The sequence below is a fragment of the Mesitornis unicolor genome, unplaced genomic scaffold (assembly GCF_000695765.1).
Source record: "Mesitornis unicolor isolate BGI_N332 unplaced genomic scaffold, ASM69576v1 Scaffold54894, whole genome shotgun sequence".
NCBI classification, from domain to species: domain Eukaryota; kingdom Metazoa; phylum Chordata; class Aves; order Mesitornithiformes; family Mesitornithidae; genus Mesitornis; species Mesitornis unicolor.
The window spans coordinates 29,776-47,338 of record NW_010181804.1 but is presented as its reverse complement, the minus strand read 5'-3'; the positions used below and the strand labels follow the sequence as shown (position 1 = coordinate 47,338).

The window sequence follows — 17,563 nt, the reverse complement described above, 5'->3', positions numbered from 1 at the left end:
TCCAACTCCTAATATTCTGTGATTTTGTGTCTCTGATTGGATACTGCATTAGACTTTTGTGTGTCAAAATAAGTTTTTATCAAGATACTTCAGATTGCTTCTTGTTAATTCGGTGTAGAACTAATTTAAGATATGATCTAACTCTGTTCTTTACAAATGTAGCCAGTTTTATCAGTGAACTATCCTGCGTTGGCTGCAGGTGCTTGTTTTTGTTGAAGTTTCCAGTACTATTTGCAAAGTCCGTGGTTGGCTTTTACTCTGCCGTGAGAGAAGTAACAGCACTGCTCTCCTTCAGATGATAGATTCTCTTGTTGTTAGAGAGGGCTGCCTGCTTTTTCTCATTGTTAAAATCCAAATTAAAAAGAAATAATTAAAAAATAATAAATAACACATCCTGCAAAAAGCCTTTTAAAAGTTTAAAGATACTTGCTGGCCTCCTTGGTTGTGATTTACAGTGTTAAATCCTGTTGATTCAAAACAATTTCTGAACCAGGATCCTGGCAGGTTATCGTTTTTCTACATAGCCTGGTAGGTAGCAGATACTGAGTGTTTGCATAATCAGACGTTGCTATGATGACGGATTTCTGAGCCCAGAATTTTTCATCTACTACTTTGTTGGGAGGCCAAAAATAACCCAATTCCTAACATAAATTATGCCCACAAAGCAATACTACCCAGAAAAGAATTTTTCCTGGCCAGTTTTGAGTCTACATTTTACCTAATGTGTCAGTGTTGGACACGAACACATCTGACATTCATAGAGCACCCGGGAACATACACAAATGTTTTAGTGCATGACAGTGACCTTTGCCAGTATTTTCCTCTCACGCTCATAGTGGCATGTACAGAAGCCAAGCAGATGTGCTTTTGCTTAGAAGGTGAAATTGCATCTGTGAAATTTACTTCAGTAGCACAGCGTCTGTGTGTTTGCAGCCCAATACTCAATTTTTAATATCCTGCAGTCAGGGCATTAGAATGCAGTAAACATTCCAGGCATCCTCTTCCCTCCAGACTATTTATGGTCCTTTCATATCATGTGCCAGGAGGCTGGATATTTGGACCAGAAGTCAGGAGACAAAGAAAACTCCTATATCATCCTGATAAGATCCATGCCTGGAGGACTCCAGCTCAGTCTGCAAGCCCCACAGTTTTACAGTATTTCTTTGCTTATTTACTATTGACCGTTGCTGTTAAGATACTAAGGTCGTCTATACCAGAGAGACAAATTGTAATTAAATTTATAGATTAAGCAAAAAAGTTCTTAATATCACTTCATCTGACTGTTTGGGTCAGGTCATTATTAACTTAAAAAGGTCAGTAATACTATACTAGCACTCATGACTGCAGACGAGCATGCAAGTGCAAAATGCCAGTTAGTGCTGTGCAGTTTATATTCGTTTAACCATCATTCACAGAGGAGAATGCTGCATAGTATGAGATAAGAAAATGGTATACAGGGTTGAAAACCATTTTCAGTGCAGTCAAAAATATGTTATCTTACAGATGCTTTGTTGATTACAGGTGTAAAAACCCAAGTAACTCAGCTTAATGAGCAGCTGTTTGAATAACAAATAAATTGATTCTGTTTCTGCAAATGTATTCAAAGACCTGTACCTCAAATGTAGTATGTGCTTAAACCTGTCAGAGTTATTGATTGCTCCTTGTAGCGTTGTCCGCCAGCACCTTGTTATTTATGGATGTGTCAGCATTTCTGTTGTAAATCTTCTCTGGGACTTATAACTCTGTTCTGAGAAATGGCTCTGGGCTAACATGTGGGATTAAGAGATCTTAGCCCGAGAAGGGAAAATATTTTAACTTTCCAAAATAATTACTTCATCTGGTTTTGCTTTTTGCTGGTAAGCACACTTTTAAATGGTATTTAGTAGCTCTAGATGTGGTTTGGCTTTTTACCTATAATGTTGAAAAACATTTTTGTGTATAAACCTTTTGTGATGTTTAGCAAATAATCTGTCATAAAACACATTTTTTTACACACATTTTTTTCACACATTTTTTAACTGCCGAAGTGTGAAGGTCTGCCTTAGTCAGGTAAATGATGCAGTGTTTCATACTGGTTAACTCCAAGGTACTGTTGGGTCTATTCAGGGCACTACACAATTTATAGTGTGTAAATTTGTGCGTTAGTGCTTTAAAAATAATTTTATTATTGTTGTCATGCAAATAGACAAATATTTCTGTAATATGTCGTTGGTAATCCAGTTACGTATTGGGAAATACACTTACATGACTACAGCTTTAGATAATTTTAAATTTCACATGGCATTTGAAAGCCATTTAATGTGCTGGATTTGCTTTATAGTAGTTTACAGCTTCTGAACTGAAAAATCCAAGATGAGTGAGTAAGAGCAACTTCAAATAAAGTCCCTTTTGATTTCCTCACTAGCTGGCAACAGCTCTATCTGAGCTCTGTGTTAGGTACACTGTGGGGGCATAACTGCATCCTCTGGGGACAGCTTGGCCCCATCTTCAGCAGTGATCAATGTAGTAAGAATCTGTTTAAGAAATTATTTTTTACCTGAGTGGAAAATAATTGGGGGAGATCCTAAACCTCAGAGGCCTTTAGCTTTCCTCATGCAAAATGTCATTTGCGTTCAGGCTCTCGACATTGCTGTGTGTTAATTTGCAGCAATGTGATGCCTTTTTAATGCATGTAGACACTTCCTCTGGTGCTCAGTTTTTCTTTCATCACAGGTCAGTCACCAAGCCCACTGAAGTCACTCAGCTGCTTATTTGTACTTAAGCCACAGCAGAAACAAGGCCTCAAAAAATTTATTTTTTATACAACAGCAAGAAAATTATATAAGATTTTGCTCAGAGCATTACGGGCATCAAGAAAGGACTTGGAAGCACCAAGATTGTGTTTTGTCAGATTTGCTCTTATTAAAAGGATGATTCTTGTTCAAAATTTTGGAAAGAAAAAAATTGGAAGAACAAAGAATAAAGGTTTCATTGTGGTCTCTTTTGTTTAAAGGGCAGTTCTGGCACAGACGCAGCTGAGAATTAGGGCACTGACAGTATGTTGGTATTTTTTTTCCTCCCAGGTTACTGTGGGTGGAGAGGAGTGGCACTACATCGCAACCCAAGGGCCTCTGCCACACACATGCCATGACTTCTGGCAGATGGTTTGGGAACAGGGGGTGAATGTTATAGCCATGGTCACAGCTGAAGAGGTACGTAAAATCACAGAATACAGTTCTTTCTGATGTGAGCAAATCTCCTCTTATCATCACTTTGCACTCCAGCAACCTGTTTTTTCTATCAACAACCCTTTTTCCCCTTACTCTGTTTGAACATATGCCTGTACTGCTGTAATACTGTACTTTGTAACTTTCTGATACTCAGTTTGGCAAGTACTAAAGTGAAACAAGCAGACCCACTCCCCACGCCTCTTTCCCCCTGCTTCACTTCAGTTTGGCCAAACCAAACAAAGATGTTTCCATTGGAATGTGAGAGTGCTGAGCTGCTCCTGGTTAAAATGACACAGATTTCCACCCTGTCCAAGGCCAGTTTTGCATACCGTCACTCTTATCAGCTGAAGAGAGACCAGAAACTGTTGTTTCCATGTTAAAAAAAAAAGAAAAAGGGAAATTAAAAAAAATAAATCTTTTTATTCTTATGCCAAGTAAAACAGTTATTTCTATTGTAATCCAAGAACTATGTGCTATGTTATAAAAGCTGGCACACGTTGCTAACTAAGAGTGCATTCAGCTTTATGCCTTGTTGCTTTTAGCAAACACAGGGAGTGCCGTAGCCCATCAAGTCACTGTCGAGTTCAAGGCTGATCAACAACAGATACTTAAAAGTTGCTGAAGAGAATCGCCTTCTGGTTAAAGCAGAGTATTCCTCAGGAGGAGAATATCTACCCAGGTGGTGTAGGCAGCAGCTGGCTTTTGCCACAAGACAAGAGTTAGTTCTTCAAGCATTTTTATACTTAGAAATATTTTATGGGTGAGAGTTTTAATGGATAATTTGAAAGAAGAATACTTGGCTTATCTACGGAATGTTATGCTCCTCTGTTTGTAGAGAATTACAATTGCAGGAACTAATGGCTATTTTAATTTTGTTTTTTTTTTATTAAGGAGGGAGGAAGAAGTAAGAGTCATCGTTATTGGCCTAAACTGGGCTCTAAGCACAGCTCAGCCACTTACGGGAAGTTCAAGGTGACAACCAAGTTCCGCACAGACTCCGGCTGCTACGCAACTACTGGTCTGAAGGTCAAACATCTTCTCTCTGGTCACGAGAGGACAGTGTGGCATTTGCAGTATACTGACTGGCCAGACCATGGATGTCCAGAAGAAGTCCAAGGCTTTATTTGTAAGACTTCTTTAACTTGCATGACGAAATACATAAAGAAAAAGGTTGCTTGCACTGGATTCAGTTCACTGCACCTAGTTAGAGCTGGGACTGATGTTAAATGGGGCATATAAAGGCCTTGAGTATGTTGTACTTTGCTGTGATTTGGAGAAAAAAGTGTTATTCAACAGGTAGGAGCTAAGATAATTGCAGATTTTGGTCCTGAAAGATCTGACATAACAGGAGGAAAAATCAGAGGCAGCAGTAGTGCTGAAGACTTGGGAAACTTTAAATAATAGGAGACCCTTGCTGACTCATCTACCAGTATAAGTTATTGCCATTTCTCAGCTATCTAATGAGTGTAGGAGATACTAGGCTGCACACAAATGTGATTAGAGAGGTCTGGATGAGAGAAGTTGAGATGTTAGTGAAATACGGCACAACTCCTCCAGTTTCATAGGAGGCCCTTATTGCCTATAGCCAGCATTTGGTAGTCCAGAGGCACTGGGACTTGTTGCAGAAGAGCAGAGGGTTCCAGCATATGTGCAGTAAGTCTGAACTCCCTGCCACTCTTCTAACCATACCCAGACAATGCTAAGGACCTTCCCAATTAAATATGGTCCTGGTTCATCCATTTCTGAAAGTACTGCCATTATATTCACCTGTAGTGTGTTAACAGAACTTCCTGCTTCTTACCAAGTAGCGTATATTACCATATAAAGGAATAGGAATTCAACCATTATTTAACTAAAGCCACATCTCTGGCAGTACAGTTGAGCGTGATGCAGATATCTTTAAGTTACCACTGGAGGAGTCTGGACATGGTGTACTGATGCGCTGGAGATGCCTGCCCTCTTAGTTACCAAAAGCTTTGCAGCTGCAGCAGTATAGCCCTGTTGCAGCTAAATCCTCTCTCAGCAAGGCCCATTAGTTCCACTTCAGTACTGACACAGCTACAGTGCTTTTGTGATCCACTCTCCTTTGTGTGGTGTACGCTTGATGTAAACAACATGTCCTTCTTTTCCCAGTTCTGGAAAATAAAAATGACATTTCAGCTTTGGCAAAGGAGTGCCATGGGATCTGTCTTCAAGGCAAAGCTATTGCCCAATTCCTAGTTTGTGTCATACTTCTTTTCTCCTACCAGCCTCTGTGACTGTGGTTGGGCATGGCAGTAATTGGAGCCTGATTGTCCCCATTTCCTCCCTTCCATTGTTTGCCACCATGTGCAGTCCCATTTCACTGTGTGCATTAAAACACAGCTTTTCTGATGTTGGTAGGCCTCCAGCCACAGCCTGTCTGTGTCAAAAGGACTGCTCAGGCTGCAGTGTCATGACACCAAGAGTCAGGGCGGGAGAGTTTGGCTCAGATCTCACTTTCTGTGCTGGCTGGTGGAAAATTAAGTGTCTAAGAGTTATGCATCTGGATCTGTCTTTCTCGATAAGGTTCACCATCTTTGTCACACATCTAGACCATGCTGGAATGACAATTTAGAGGTCAGAGCCGGAGATGTATTTTATGGTGTGTTTATCTAACCAGGTGAGCTTCCAGTATGTAACGTTCTCTGTGTGGCTTGACCGTAGAATGCATTGAAGAGCACTAGGAGAGCCACACAGGACAACCGTTCTTGATTCAGGCACTTTCTAGAAACAGCTTCAGGAAAAACAGAGACTGAGCTCCCAGAGGGCGCGTAGCTGTTGAGAAACAAACCCTGAGCAGAGAAGTGGGTGAGATTCTGTCTCACTCTGGAAGGAAGGAGGGAGGGGGAGACAGGGCAGATGGATGCTTGCTTCCCATCTGATATTGTCTTTGACAGGCAGTGGTTTCAAGGGGACTTAGCTGTTGTTTTGATCCCAGTCTGTAAATAGCAGGAATTGCTGTAAGTAACGTCTAGAATCATCTGCTTAGGGGACCTGGAGATTTACAGAGGGGAAAACAAAATTTAATTTTTTAAAAGAACTATTTAATTTAAAGGAGCAGACTCCCAAGTAATAATTGATACCTAGCTGGTACTTGCCTGATTCAGTGCTGCTCAGTGCACCCTGGCCAAAGTAATTCGTGTGTTGTAAAAAATATAAATTACTGCCACTTTGACAAAGAATGACTTTTCCTTATTCCCTTTTCCCTAGTTTTCACATTTAGACATACAAATGTTTGCAACCTTGCCTGCATGTTGTCTTGCAGCTTACCTGGAGGAGATACAGTCGGTGCGCCGCCACACCAACAGCGTGTTGGACAGCAGCAACAACTGCAACCCTCCCATCGTGGTTCACTGCAGCGCAGGGGTAGGAAGGACCGGAGTGGTCATCCTGACAGAACTGATGATTGGGTGCTTGGAGCATAATGAAGTAAGTCAGCTTCTTTCTCAAGACAAACCCTGAGCTTGTTCTTTGCCTAACTAGTTACATTTTGGAGGTTAGAATTAAAAGGCATTGAAGTGCTTTCTTTCCATTACCTTTGTGAGACAAGGGCCTTAAATGCAAGAGGAAGAGACTTCCCATGGCAGGTTCCTTGTAGTTTTCTGCTGAGTTAATATTATACATTTTTTATTAGTATCATGTTAATACATTCAAAATGAGGACTTTCATCTCTGCTTTAAGAATTTAGTCTAATTCACATCTATATTTAACTAACAGTCTAGAGACAGCATGTTCACAAGGGCTACCTGAGAGAGGCTAGAGAATAATGTCAGCTTCCTTGCTCTTTTAACTGAAGTTTTCTGCTCTCTAAATTCACTCCTTGGGTTCCCTCCTCTCTTATATTGTCTCTAATCTCATCTGGAACAAACTGTGTCTTAAGAAAAAGGCATATGTACGTTGGGGAATATGAACTTTACGAACTGCAGTCAATATTACAAGAGTAGTAATACAGTTTGGAGTTAAGAATAAGAGCACCAGCAGAGTAGCCAATTTGCCTTTCATCTGTGTCACTGGGGAAGTGTCCAGGAAGAACATCACATCTTGAATAACAATGTGCCACACAGTTTCAACACAACAGCTATTGAAACTGGGGATTTCTGTTGCCAAAGAAACTGCTCAAAGACCAAAGCCTCTTGTAGAGATAAGAATGCAGCAAGAGTGACAAATAGACGTATATCATCTGCCCCTCCCATTAATCATCCACTGGATGAGTGGCCTGAAATTCAGGGAAGACTGGATGCACACACCTGAAATGCTCACCTGCTTCCTGTGTTACCATAGAGGAGTTATAGATTGGAGCCTTTCTGTGTGAGGCACTATGGAAAGTGCAGCTTTCTGGCTCATTAAAAAATGTGAGTCCTAAACCAGGCAAATACCACTGCACTTTCATCACTATTTTTAAAAAAGTTGATGCCAGAAGTAAGATTTTTTGTTCTCTGCTCTGTTACCCTCTTCCAGTAGCTGCTCATTCTGTAGTCACAACATCACCTAGAGATCCTGGGCTCAGTTCAGCTGAGAGGAACCTCCTCCAGCGCTGCTGGGGCCTTACTAGAGGTGAAGTTGACCTGTAGATCACAATTTACACTTTTTTCCATTCTTTGAGGTTGGGGTAGGTGGGGAGGAAGGGGAAGACAGGATCTGGCCTGGACAGAAAGGACCCACAGTCTGTGCTTTGGGAATCCTGCAGCCTTCCTGTGCTGATTGCTGTTCAGTAACAGCAACTCTGTGGGGCAGTAACTCTGTGGGGCACCGGCTCTGACTCTTGAGCCTACTTGACTTCTTTCCTTATGCACTGGCACCTGGCAGTGGATTTCTGCACGCCAGAGGAAGCCTGGGTAGTGAGAAGAGACATCCCCAAATCATTTGTGAGCATCCGTGTAGCTGTGTCAGCTTTATCATAGCCTCCGCGTGCTAATGGTGTGCCAGGAACAAACAAGCATTCTTTTGTCTTGATTAATGGTGAAAATCATCATTAGTATTAAAGATAACTATCCTTAAGGGCTTTGTTGCTCTAGATTGTACTAAGTTAATACTTTGGGTTTGTTAAAACCTATTTTTTTTTTAAAGATTAAAAATATCAACAGTGTATTTTCAGATTGTGACAGATACTGTATTCTGCATAGAGAGGGTTCCTCTTCATGCAGCAGTTTTACTGGTTTATTTTGAAGTGACACTAGTTGTTCTTTTCTGAAATAAAATAACTTATTACATAAAATAATTTAGGCTTTTAGATATATTAATGTTAACATTTTAGTGGTGAAGAAGAAAAGGGGAACAAGGTTGAAAATCCTGATACAGACCATCTTGGAAAGTCTGCAGCAGTGATGGAACTAAAACCAGAACTTGAGTGTGAGGTTTCAGGTTTAGGTAAAAAAAGCAATGTTTAATCAAATTCTGTACAGCTTCAGTCACTGTGGCTTCTGGGCCACTGCTGGTTGAGTCTAAAGCTGTGTATCTCGTTGCAGGATACAGTTTCAGTAACTTGCTGCATAGCCAGTAATATGTCACATCTTTACATCCTTACTGCTGCAGACACATTGAACAAGAAAGTAATTGAGATCCTGCTCTACCAACTTCTTGTTCAGACTTGGCATTGGGACGTTAACTCACGATTGCAGCTGCAGTGCGTTTTCATAGGGGAGATCTTTTAGTTTGGGAGTCAGAAATGAGTAGCATTTTTGTTTGTTCTTTCTGCAAATGCTAACTTAGCAAAGCATTACGTATCCCTTTGTGATGTGTACGTTGTGATGAAGGTGAGTTTGAAGATTCTGCTTGCCTAGAGCAAAATGCCAAGTTGTCTGCAAACAGCGAGGTCAAATAGGCAGGATGGGCTTTTCTTTCATTTCTGAGATAAGTCAAAGCCCGATCCATTTTGAGGAGGTGCATGGATCACTGTGTGCCCAGTAAAAATCAATGAGCTGTCAAGCACCAAGCTGCTGAGAGGCAAACATGGCTGTGCAGGTCAAAGCTGGCCTGCGTTTTGGTTGCAGTTGCTCAAGTGAGATCAGATTCTGCGTGACTCCTCTCAGCAAGGACAGCGTGGCTTTCCTAAGCATCCAAGTTCATGGGCAGGCTTTCTCCGAGTTAACTGGAAAGAGCTTACGTTTTCCTTTGCACCTGTCTGAAAATAATATGACGTTGCTCATCGCAAACCTTTATGCTTGTTGACTCTCTAGAGATGTCCTTTTATAACAGCTTGTTTGGGTATGTGGTGGAATATTTAGCTTTGTTTTCAGAAAGTGATAGTCTACGAGTTAGGACTTGTTGTGACACAGAATGGAGATGCTGAATTTTGTATATGTGGACAGAAATGGATATGTGGCATGATTTTATTTTAAACTTTTCAGAAGAATTTCCAGTGTGCGTAGAAGCAGACCCCATGCTCACTTGCACCTCCAAGGGTTAGCAGCAATCTTAATTTGTTTCTCTGTCCATTTGTCCAGGTGTTGAGCTTTTAATATTCCTGATCTCAGCCAAAAAGTGGCAAATCAGCATTACAAAGTGCAGTTTGTGTTGCCTCACAGAGTAACTGTTCTTGTTTTATATGTTCAAACTGCTGAAGAGCTTCCTCCAAAAGAGCACATATCTTTGTGCTTGTATTTACTGCTGCTCTAGAAAATTTGTATCCCTCATCTTGGGTCACATTACCATGCTCTTTGAATTTGAGCCTGGCAGGCTGAGCTTCATTGCTCAGTGACTTCTGAATGGCTCCTTGTGTACCTGTTGTAACAGATACAACACAATAACATCATAGAGCTTTTTGCTCCCTAAATGCCGGAGATACAACAGTAACACCTCATGAAATATGCGGTAATTTCTAACACTTTACTTCATGGGCCTCTGTTTCACACAATTCATGCATGTTTTCATTTGGATTACTACAGGGTGCATGTGCCCCAGTGTGCTCGATGGGGTTAGGGATGTTCTGTCACAGTGAATCTCCTGATCCAACCCCACTCACTGTGCTTTAATTCCTGTTGCAGAGCATTTTCAGGGCACATGAGCAAATTTCTTTTGGATTAATCAAAGCTGGAAGATGCTCTCTTGGAGGACACTGAATGTGTCCCAGCTGGTACCAGACGTTCAGTAGATGGCAACAAACCAATGCTGGCCTGAAGTCTGCAAAATATGTATTGTGGATGCTGGGACCTCATTTCACTTTACAGACGTGTTTCTTCTGGGAAGTTATTTACTAGCACAGACTTGGTTGCGGGAAGTCAGGTGTCAGAGTTTCTGGATCTTTTGGTGACAATGAGTTATGTTCTTTTAGTGGAAGGGTTGGTATATTTGCCTGCACTTTGATCTAAGACACCTTTGTAATGAGCCTGAAGCCTGCTTGCTGTTGGAAAAGTCTGTCAGATCCTCCCTCTCTGATTTGATTTGACCATGGATCGCAGCACAGGTGTGGAAATGGCCACAGGGCCTGGTGATGCTCTCAGGGGTAGAGTCTGAACTGAGCTACACAGTCTTGTCTGTTTAAGTTTTGTACTAGACCTTCCTGGTATATCTAGGCTTTTACCTGAGGTAATACAATGTATTGGGTACATTCTACTGAGTTGAAAATAGGTATGTTGGACCAGAAAATACTCCAGAGAGAAGAAACCCTTCATTATGTGTTCACTGAGAGGTAATCAGATATACACAACTGGAAGGTAAGTCTTTGGTCATCTGCCCATTTACTTCAATCCAGAAATTCCTGTAAGCTTTAGTGGAGAAAGCATTGGATATGCAGTAACTCTTCTACTCCTTGAAATTATTCAGAAGTTGGTGCAAAAAAGTTGTAATATTTCACTGCAGTTGGTTACAGTTCATTACATGTTATAATACAGTTCCCTGTGCCAGAACTGATAGTTGAGGCAATGATTGTTTGATTTAATGAACTTACGACCTTATGTTTGGTTTTTTTCTTTGCTTTACAGAAAGTGGACGTTCCTGTGATGCTGAGACACCTGCGGGAGCAGAGAATGTTTATGATCCAGACCATAGCCCAGTACAAGTTTGTCTATCAAGTGCTCATCCAGTTTCTGCAAAACTCCAGACTTATTTAATCATCCCAGACCCAGCTTTGTGAATCTGGCTGAACCTTGCTGATGAACAAGGGGAACTGCCTTGACAACACTGTGTGCATATATTGCACTTTTTGAAGTTGTCTTGAAAGTAAGGAATGATTGTTCTTTACTAAAGTCTCCCGTGGATTATTTTATACAAGATATAATTTATTTTTCTTGGAATAACTTGTGAATTACTTTAATGACTTGTAAAACTTCTAGTGACCTTTTAATTGAACCACATTTGACATGACTGGTCTGCATTGTAACATGTCCATAAGGAAAGCAATCCTTTGTAAAGGCAGTTTACTGGCTTTTATTTTGCTACACAGCTTCTGAAAGGAACAGCTATTTGGCAGAAAGTATTTTTCTCATGTAAGAACATTTTGGACCTAGATATGTGGCTTCCATGGTGAAAACAAGACCTGGTAGATGTCAGCTACAGCTGTGTACGAATGGAAGCTGAGGGAACACGGTCCTGGAGCAGGGAGACCTGAGCAAGACACATTACAGAGGGCTCAAACACGGGATGTTGTGAGGGCAGAGGTTTTGGGTGCTAAACTGGTCAAATTCCACAAGAATTACGGTTTAAATTAGTCCTTGAAAAAAAGCAATACTGGACCTTTTAAATGAGGCCTTTGCTACTGTCTGCAGTCCTTGAAGGACTCAGAAGAACTGAAGCAGCGCAGGGTGAAGTGCAGTGACCCAGAGCAGGCTGAAGTCAGTGAATGAGTCTCTCTGGTAGCTGGTGGGCTGTGGGTTGAACAGCAAAGGAATTTCAACTAAGTGCAGGTGAAAAAAACTCAAATCAAGCACCTTCTCATGAATTACACTGAAAGTTTTATTGCCTTGGGGCTCACCTCCTGTAGAAAAGGAACCTCATTTAAGTTAGGCATCTCTAGTTGCCTTAGTTACAAGTTTGAACTACCATCTTCAGCACTGTCATCGTTGTACTTTCTAGTCATTTGAACTTTGTCAAAATGATCAGTATGGTCTTTCCTTTGTATCTGAGATCATATGAAACAGTGACCCTTAGCTCACAGCCTGCCTTGCTTTTTCCCCCCATCATTGTCTTGTGGTTTATGAACATACGAAGCAATCTTCCTTTCAGTACTGGCAGACCTCACTTAGGGTGTGTTCTGTATTAAATTGCATGGATCACCTCTCTTCTCTGTCTGGTCACTTTGGATTCTCCCTCCTATCTGTTATTACTATTTTATACAGGTAGTATTCAGGGATTCAAGTTAGGATTAGGAGGATGTTGTAGTAATACATAAACGAGAAACAGTCCTTGCTGAAGTTTACAATCAGAACCAAATAGGGAAACGAACCTCCTCTACTGCATAACTAGGGCACAGATTCCTAACTGGCTTGTCCTAGGCCAACACTGCAATCTATGACAGTGCTAAGAAAAAAATCCACGTGTCCTGTAAGTATCTGAGCAGTCAGACCTGTCCTCCTTGCTCTTCCTCATCCTCTTCTCCTCAGCATTGGCTAGCTCTTTTGCATGACTTGGTGCATATCACTTTCTCCAAACTGTTTATTTCACTGGAGTAAATCACGTTATGAATTCCCTTGCAGTGTGTGCATGGTAGCATTTACTTACAGTTATTTAGAAGTGAAAGTAACTGTACTTTAAAAAAAAATAACCTCAAAACAAACAACAAAGCTTTAGCAAGTTGTGGGGGGACTGTGCTATTTCTGGTGTAAGAGATGGCAAGGAAAGTTTTTGCACTGAGGTCACTCTCCTCCTCACTCTGACTCCTCTTCCCTCCTCATCTCTGCACACTGTCACCTTTCTGTGGGCAGCCCAGGCTTCAACTTGGTCCTGTCACATCCCTAGGGAATGGGCCAGGCTGGAGAGGAGCGTTGGATGTCTCTGGCCCCAGCCCTGCTCACCCCAGGGCTAACTAAAGCTGAAGATAGGCTTGCCCAGGTTCACACCCAGTTTCACAGATCTCCAAGGCTAGAGATTTCGCAGCTTCTTGGGGGCACACGATGCAATGCTGTTACTCTGCCACAGTGAAATTCTCTTTCTTAGTATCCCTTTCCTTGATAAATTTCATCTTTTAGTCCCATCATTGCTTTTCCTTTGCATTCCTACCTCTGAACCCCTGGTCAGTGTATGAAGGCCTAAGCCTACAGGTACTCTCAACTTCCACACACCCATCTTTCCGCACAATCAGTGGGAGCTCCCTCCAAGGCTCTGTACCAGAATGCTGCTTAGATGTATTTAAAATTGCACTGCATTCATTTGGTACTCTGCAATAGGGGCCTAATGAGGTGACAAGGATTCTGGTGGAGACTTGTAGCCACCAACAAATGGTGAGGAGTTACTTACCTGTAACATCTTGACCGTGTTCCTTTTGGGGATCAGCTGAGTTTCCAGTCAACTTCACTTTTCCTCTAATTTCTTCTGCCAATGCCAACATATCTCTTGTTAAATTAGCAGCAACCATTTAAAGTCTTTTCAGCAGCATCTGCATGATAATTGCGCAGAGATGCTTTCTATCTGGGAAACAAGCCAAGGAATAAACCTTGAAGCACAGTGTATTAAATTAGTTATCTCGTTATAGCTTTTTGAATAAATTCCTAATGATGAATTAAGTTTGGACTCAGAGCTGTCAAGTCCCATTGCTCCACTTGCATGTGAGAAGGAATCTGTTCCCGTGTCTTATTATTCAGCTCTTCTTGGCTGAAACGTGTACTGCTGTTTCTACAGTGAGCACAGGGAAGTTATTGCATAAGAGAATGAAAAGAGCTGTGTTTGAAAGGAAGAAAATTAAGCAAATGGGTTTTTTTAATGCAAAGATGCATCATAGGTGTCTTGGAAAAATATTAATTACAAAACGGCACCAAAAATCCTTTCCAAATTAAGTCAGTGCCTATTAATGAGCCAAATAAGTGGCCACAAGAGTAAACAGTCATTTCCAATTAACTCCTAACGTGGCTGGTGTGGTAGATAGAGGCCAACGTGACTCACTTCTTCCCTTTCATTGTCAAAGAATGGTAATTTTAAACTTTTCCTTTCATCTGACTTCAATGTATTTTTTCCTGCTAGATTTTATCTTGACTAGCTCTGCTAATATCAGAGATGAATTGGGCTGGTGCACGTCTTCAGAGATTCCACCCCAGCTTGCAACCACCCCTCAGCACGCCGATGTTTTATGATTGAAACGGGATACAGTTTTGTAGGGGAAAAACCGAACCTTCTGACTTTGAACCGGTTATCGTTTCATCAGGCCTCCATGCTTGGGCAGTATTTCCTAACCTTTAGGGAGTGACAGGAAAATGCATTTTGCATCCAATGCCATTAGTCATAGCAGGAGTGAACGCATCAGACTTAAATCCACAGCACTGTTTAGTTTCTGTGCCACAGGCTTCAACAGCGGAGTCCTTACATAGAAAAGGAGAATGGGTTGGAGTTGCTGTCTGTTGTGTGGCTCGGGTTTTTAAACATCAAAGCACGACAGCGGGTAGGTTCCAAGAGACCTTTTTCATCCTTTTGGATCGAAAGTCTCACAGATGCATCAATGGTCAATGAACGGAGCTGCACCTTAAAAAGTGTGACCGAAGCAGTCTTCTCCAAGGTCCCCGCTTGTAGTCTGGCACGTTTAGCCTATGCTCCCTGACTCTTTCTAAGAGGAACTTGGAGGGGGCAAGTCAGACTTGGGAATCTAGTGTGTATCTATCCCTTTTCGTGCACTCTCCAGCCATGCTTAATTTTGCAATTTAACCCTTTTTTCTCTTTTGAACTCTTACGAATGATAGTGTTGAGGCTGCTGGCATCAAATTTCTGGTCAAGTTATGGTCTGAGCATTTCATGCCTGATCAGGGATGGGTGAGTTCTGATGCTGCTCAGTGCTGTGAGGGTTTCTGCCCTCCACAGGCTGCACTGGGGAATGGTGGACATGAGCTGCTCAGGTCCTCCTTGTCCCAGCTGCTCCACAGGCCTGCATCGGCACCTCTTGGCCTTTATTACATGAGGAACCTCAACTAGTTTCAGCAGGCAGGAGACGCATCTGTGAGAACTTACTCAACCTATTGCTAGTGTGGTCCTTTATAAAAAGTATGCTGAAGGATGTTTCTGTTCCACTTATTTAAATCAGCTGCCTCAGCTACCACTATTATTAAATATTTGCATAATTTCAAGAGCTTCTTTTTTTTATCGTTACTTTTTTCTAAAGAGACAGGCAAACTGCAAATCATAAATTGGAAAACAATGAGTATGCCTCAGCTTCAACAGAGATGTGAAATTTAAGCTAATACACTATTTCCTGATCCAGTACCTGCTATGTCTGTGTAGCCCACAAGTGACTCTAATTGCTCATGGGCAAGCTCAGACTTGGTTATGGCACACAAATCTATGGGGAAAATTCAACAGCTCCTGCCCATGCAGCATTCGCAACAGCTGAGTTCCCACTGCTCTCCCAGGAGGAGCTGAAGACTGAATTGGCCACTGTGACTCTCGCTAACAGCTTGTGAACGGTATGCTCAGGCAGTGGGAGCATTGGGATAGCTGAAGGAGCAAATACCCAGAACTGACCTTGAAAGGGAAAGCATGGCATGAAAACGTAAGTTGTCCACCCTTCTACAAAAATGCATATAAATCTGCTGATGTATAGTCCAGTCATATGGATTGTGGGTATGGATTTTGATGCTATCACGAGAAAGGTGGCAAGTCCAAAACCCCAAAGGCTCCAGTTTGTTCTTAGCCTTCTGGAGGTTTTTCTTGTTCAATCTGGTGCTTTGGGAACTGCAAATGCCACCTGGGACTTTAGAGAAGAGAGGAGGACGTGATGCATGCAGATGCATGCAGCCTTGGCTTGCAGGGACTGCATTTGAGGAAGGGAACAGCTGGCTGCTTGGGCTGCTGGGCAAACAGCAGAAAATGGAGGTCTTAGCCATAGATAAACTATTGTTGCATTGTGAACCAAAACATTTAGTGCACAGGTCAAAAATAGCAGTATTTATGTAAATTTTGCCTGGTTTTAAAGTATCTGTCTTAGCCTACAACTCCCTTAGTTCTTCTCAGCCATTTTTTTTTTTTTGGCTGGCATTTTTTTGAGGTTTTTGTTGCCTTTGTTTTATGTGCACCCTCTCTTAAGTGTTTCCCACATGCTACAACAGCAGGACTTTTCCCCCTCCAAAGGCACTGGAAGTCAGTGGTAAAATAGCAGCTTTCACTGAAGAATCCCAGCACTATTTAACAGCAAGGGAAAGACTAATACTTGAGCTGATCCCTGAAATGAGTAACGTGCTTAATGGTTTCACTCTTTCAAGTTACCTGGGTAAGGCCTCGGTGTTTTGGCCACTTGGCTCCAGATACCTGGAGGCAGTGCTCCCTGCTGAGGCAGGCAGGAAGAAAAGGCGGCGGCTTCCCAGAAACCACTTCCATGGCAGGTTGGAGGTCACAGCCTGTGCTGGGCAGTGGCTGGTAGCTGGTGCTGAAGGAAGAACAATGACTGTGTCTAGGAGAGGGTGCTTGGCCCCTCCAGCACCCCCACCAACCCATCCTTGAGGGGCTTCCTGAGGCAAAAGCCATACCCTGCTCCCTGTGTTTAATAACTACTGATGGATCCATCTTCCATGCATCACAACACCTTTCCTTTAGAAGCCATTTCTTCCTCTGGCCTTCACAATGTCCTGTGCTGCTGAGTTCCACAGCTGAATTATACATTGCATCTATGAGAACTTCCTTGTTGTGTATGTTAAATAAATCAAAGTATTTTATTGCTGCTACTTGGTCTTTAAAAGAAAACAAATATTTAGTGCCAGAAACACTGCTGGATAGGATGCTTATAAATAGGATGTTTATCCTATTGAGATTGCTCCACACAGAAAACGTTTCCCGTATTAGTAAAGTATCTTTCTTTGGCTGTTTTACAAAGGAAAACATTTACACATGCAGATGACTGTAATATTCCCAAATATAATTGTGTGGGACATGTGTTACATGAAATAACATGTTTAAGTAAGTTTTATGTCACTGGATTTTACTGTCCTGTTTTACTTCAGTATTTTGATGCTTCCTGTTTTATTTCTTCTGTAATTCTGTACATGACAGTTTAGCGCAATGCAGTGATCTGAATCTCGCCACCTCATTGTACGTACACATTTTGTAGAGAAACAAGACATCAGCTACAGGCCCTTCCTTTCCCGACTCCCTCCTGGTAGGGCTGAATGGCAGAACTATTCTATGCTATTGAAAGCCTTTTTAAAAAAAATAAATCTATGCATGCTATTTTATATTCTAATGTATTATTCATATCAGTACATAAGCTT

The 17,563-nt window shown here is 41.7% G+C and overlaps 1 protein-coding gene across 1 annotated transcript; it reads left to right on the top strand.

The window, feature by feature from the left end:
- The first annotated feature begins 3,173 nt into the window (after positions 1-3,173).
- LOC104539870 (tyrosine-protein phosphatase non-receptor type 14-like) lies at positions 3,174-11,623 on the top strand. Its single transcript, XM_010183526.1, has 4 exons — positions 3,174-3,191; positions 4,101-4,335; positions 6,496-6,659; positions 11,150-11,623. The coding sequence occupies exons 1-4, from the start codon at positions 3,174-3,176 to the stop codon at positions 11,276-11,278; spliced, it is 546 nt and encodes a 181-aa protein (XP_010181828.1). The 3' UTR covers positions 11,279-11,623.
- Positions 11,624-17,563: the final 5,940 nt, after the last annotated feature.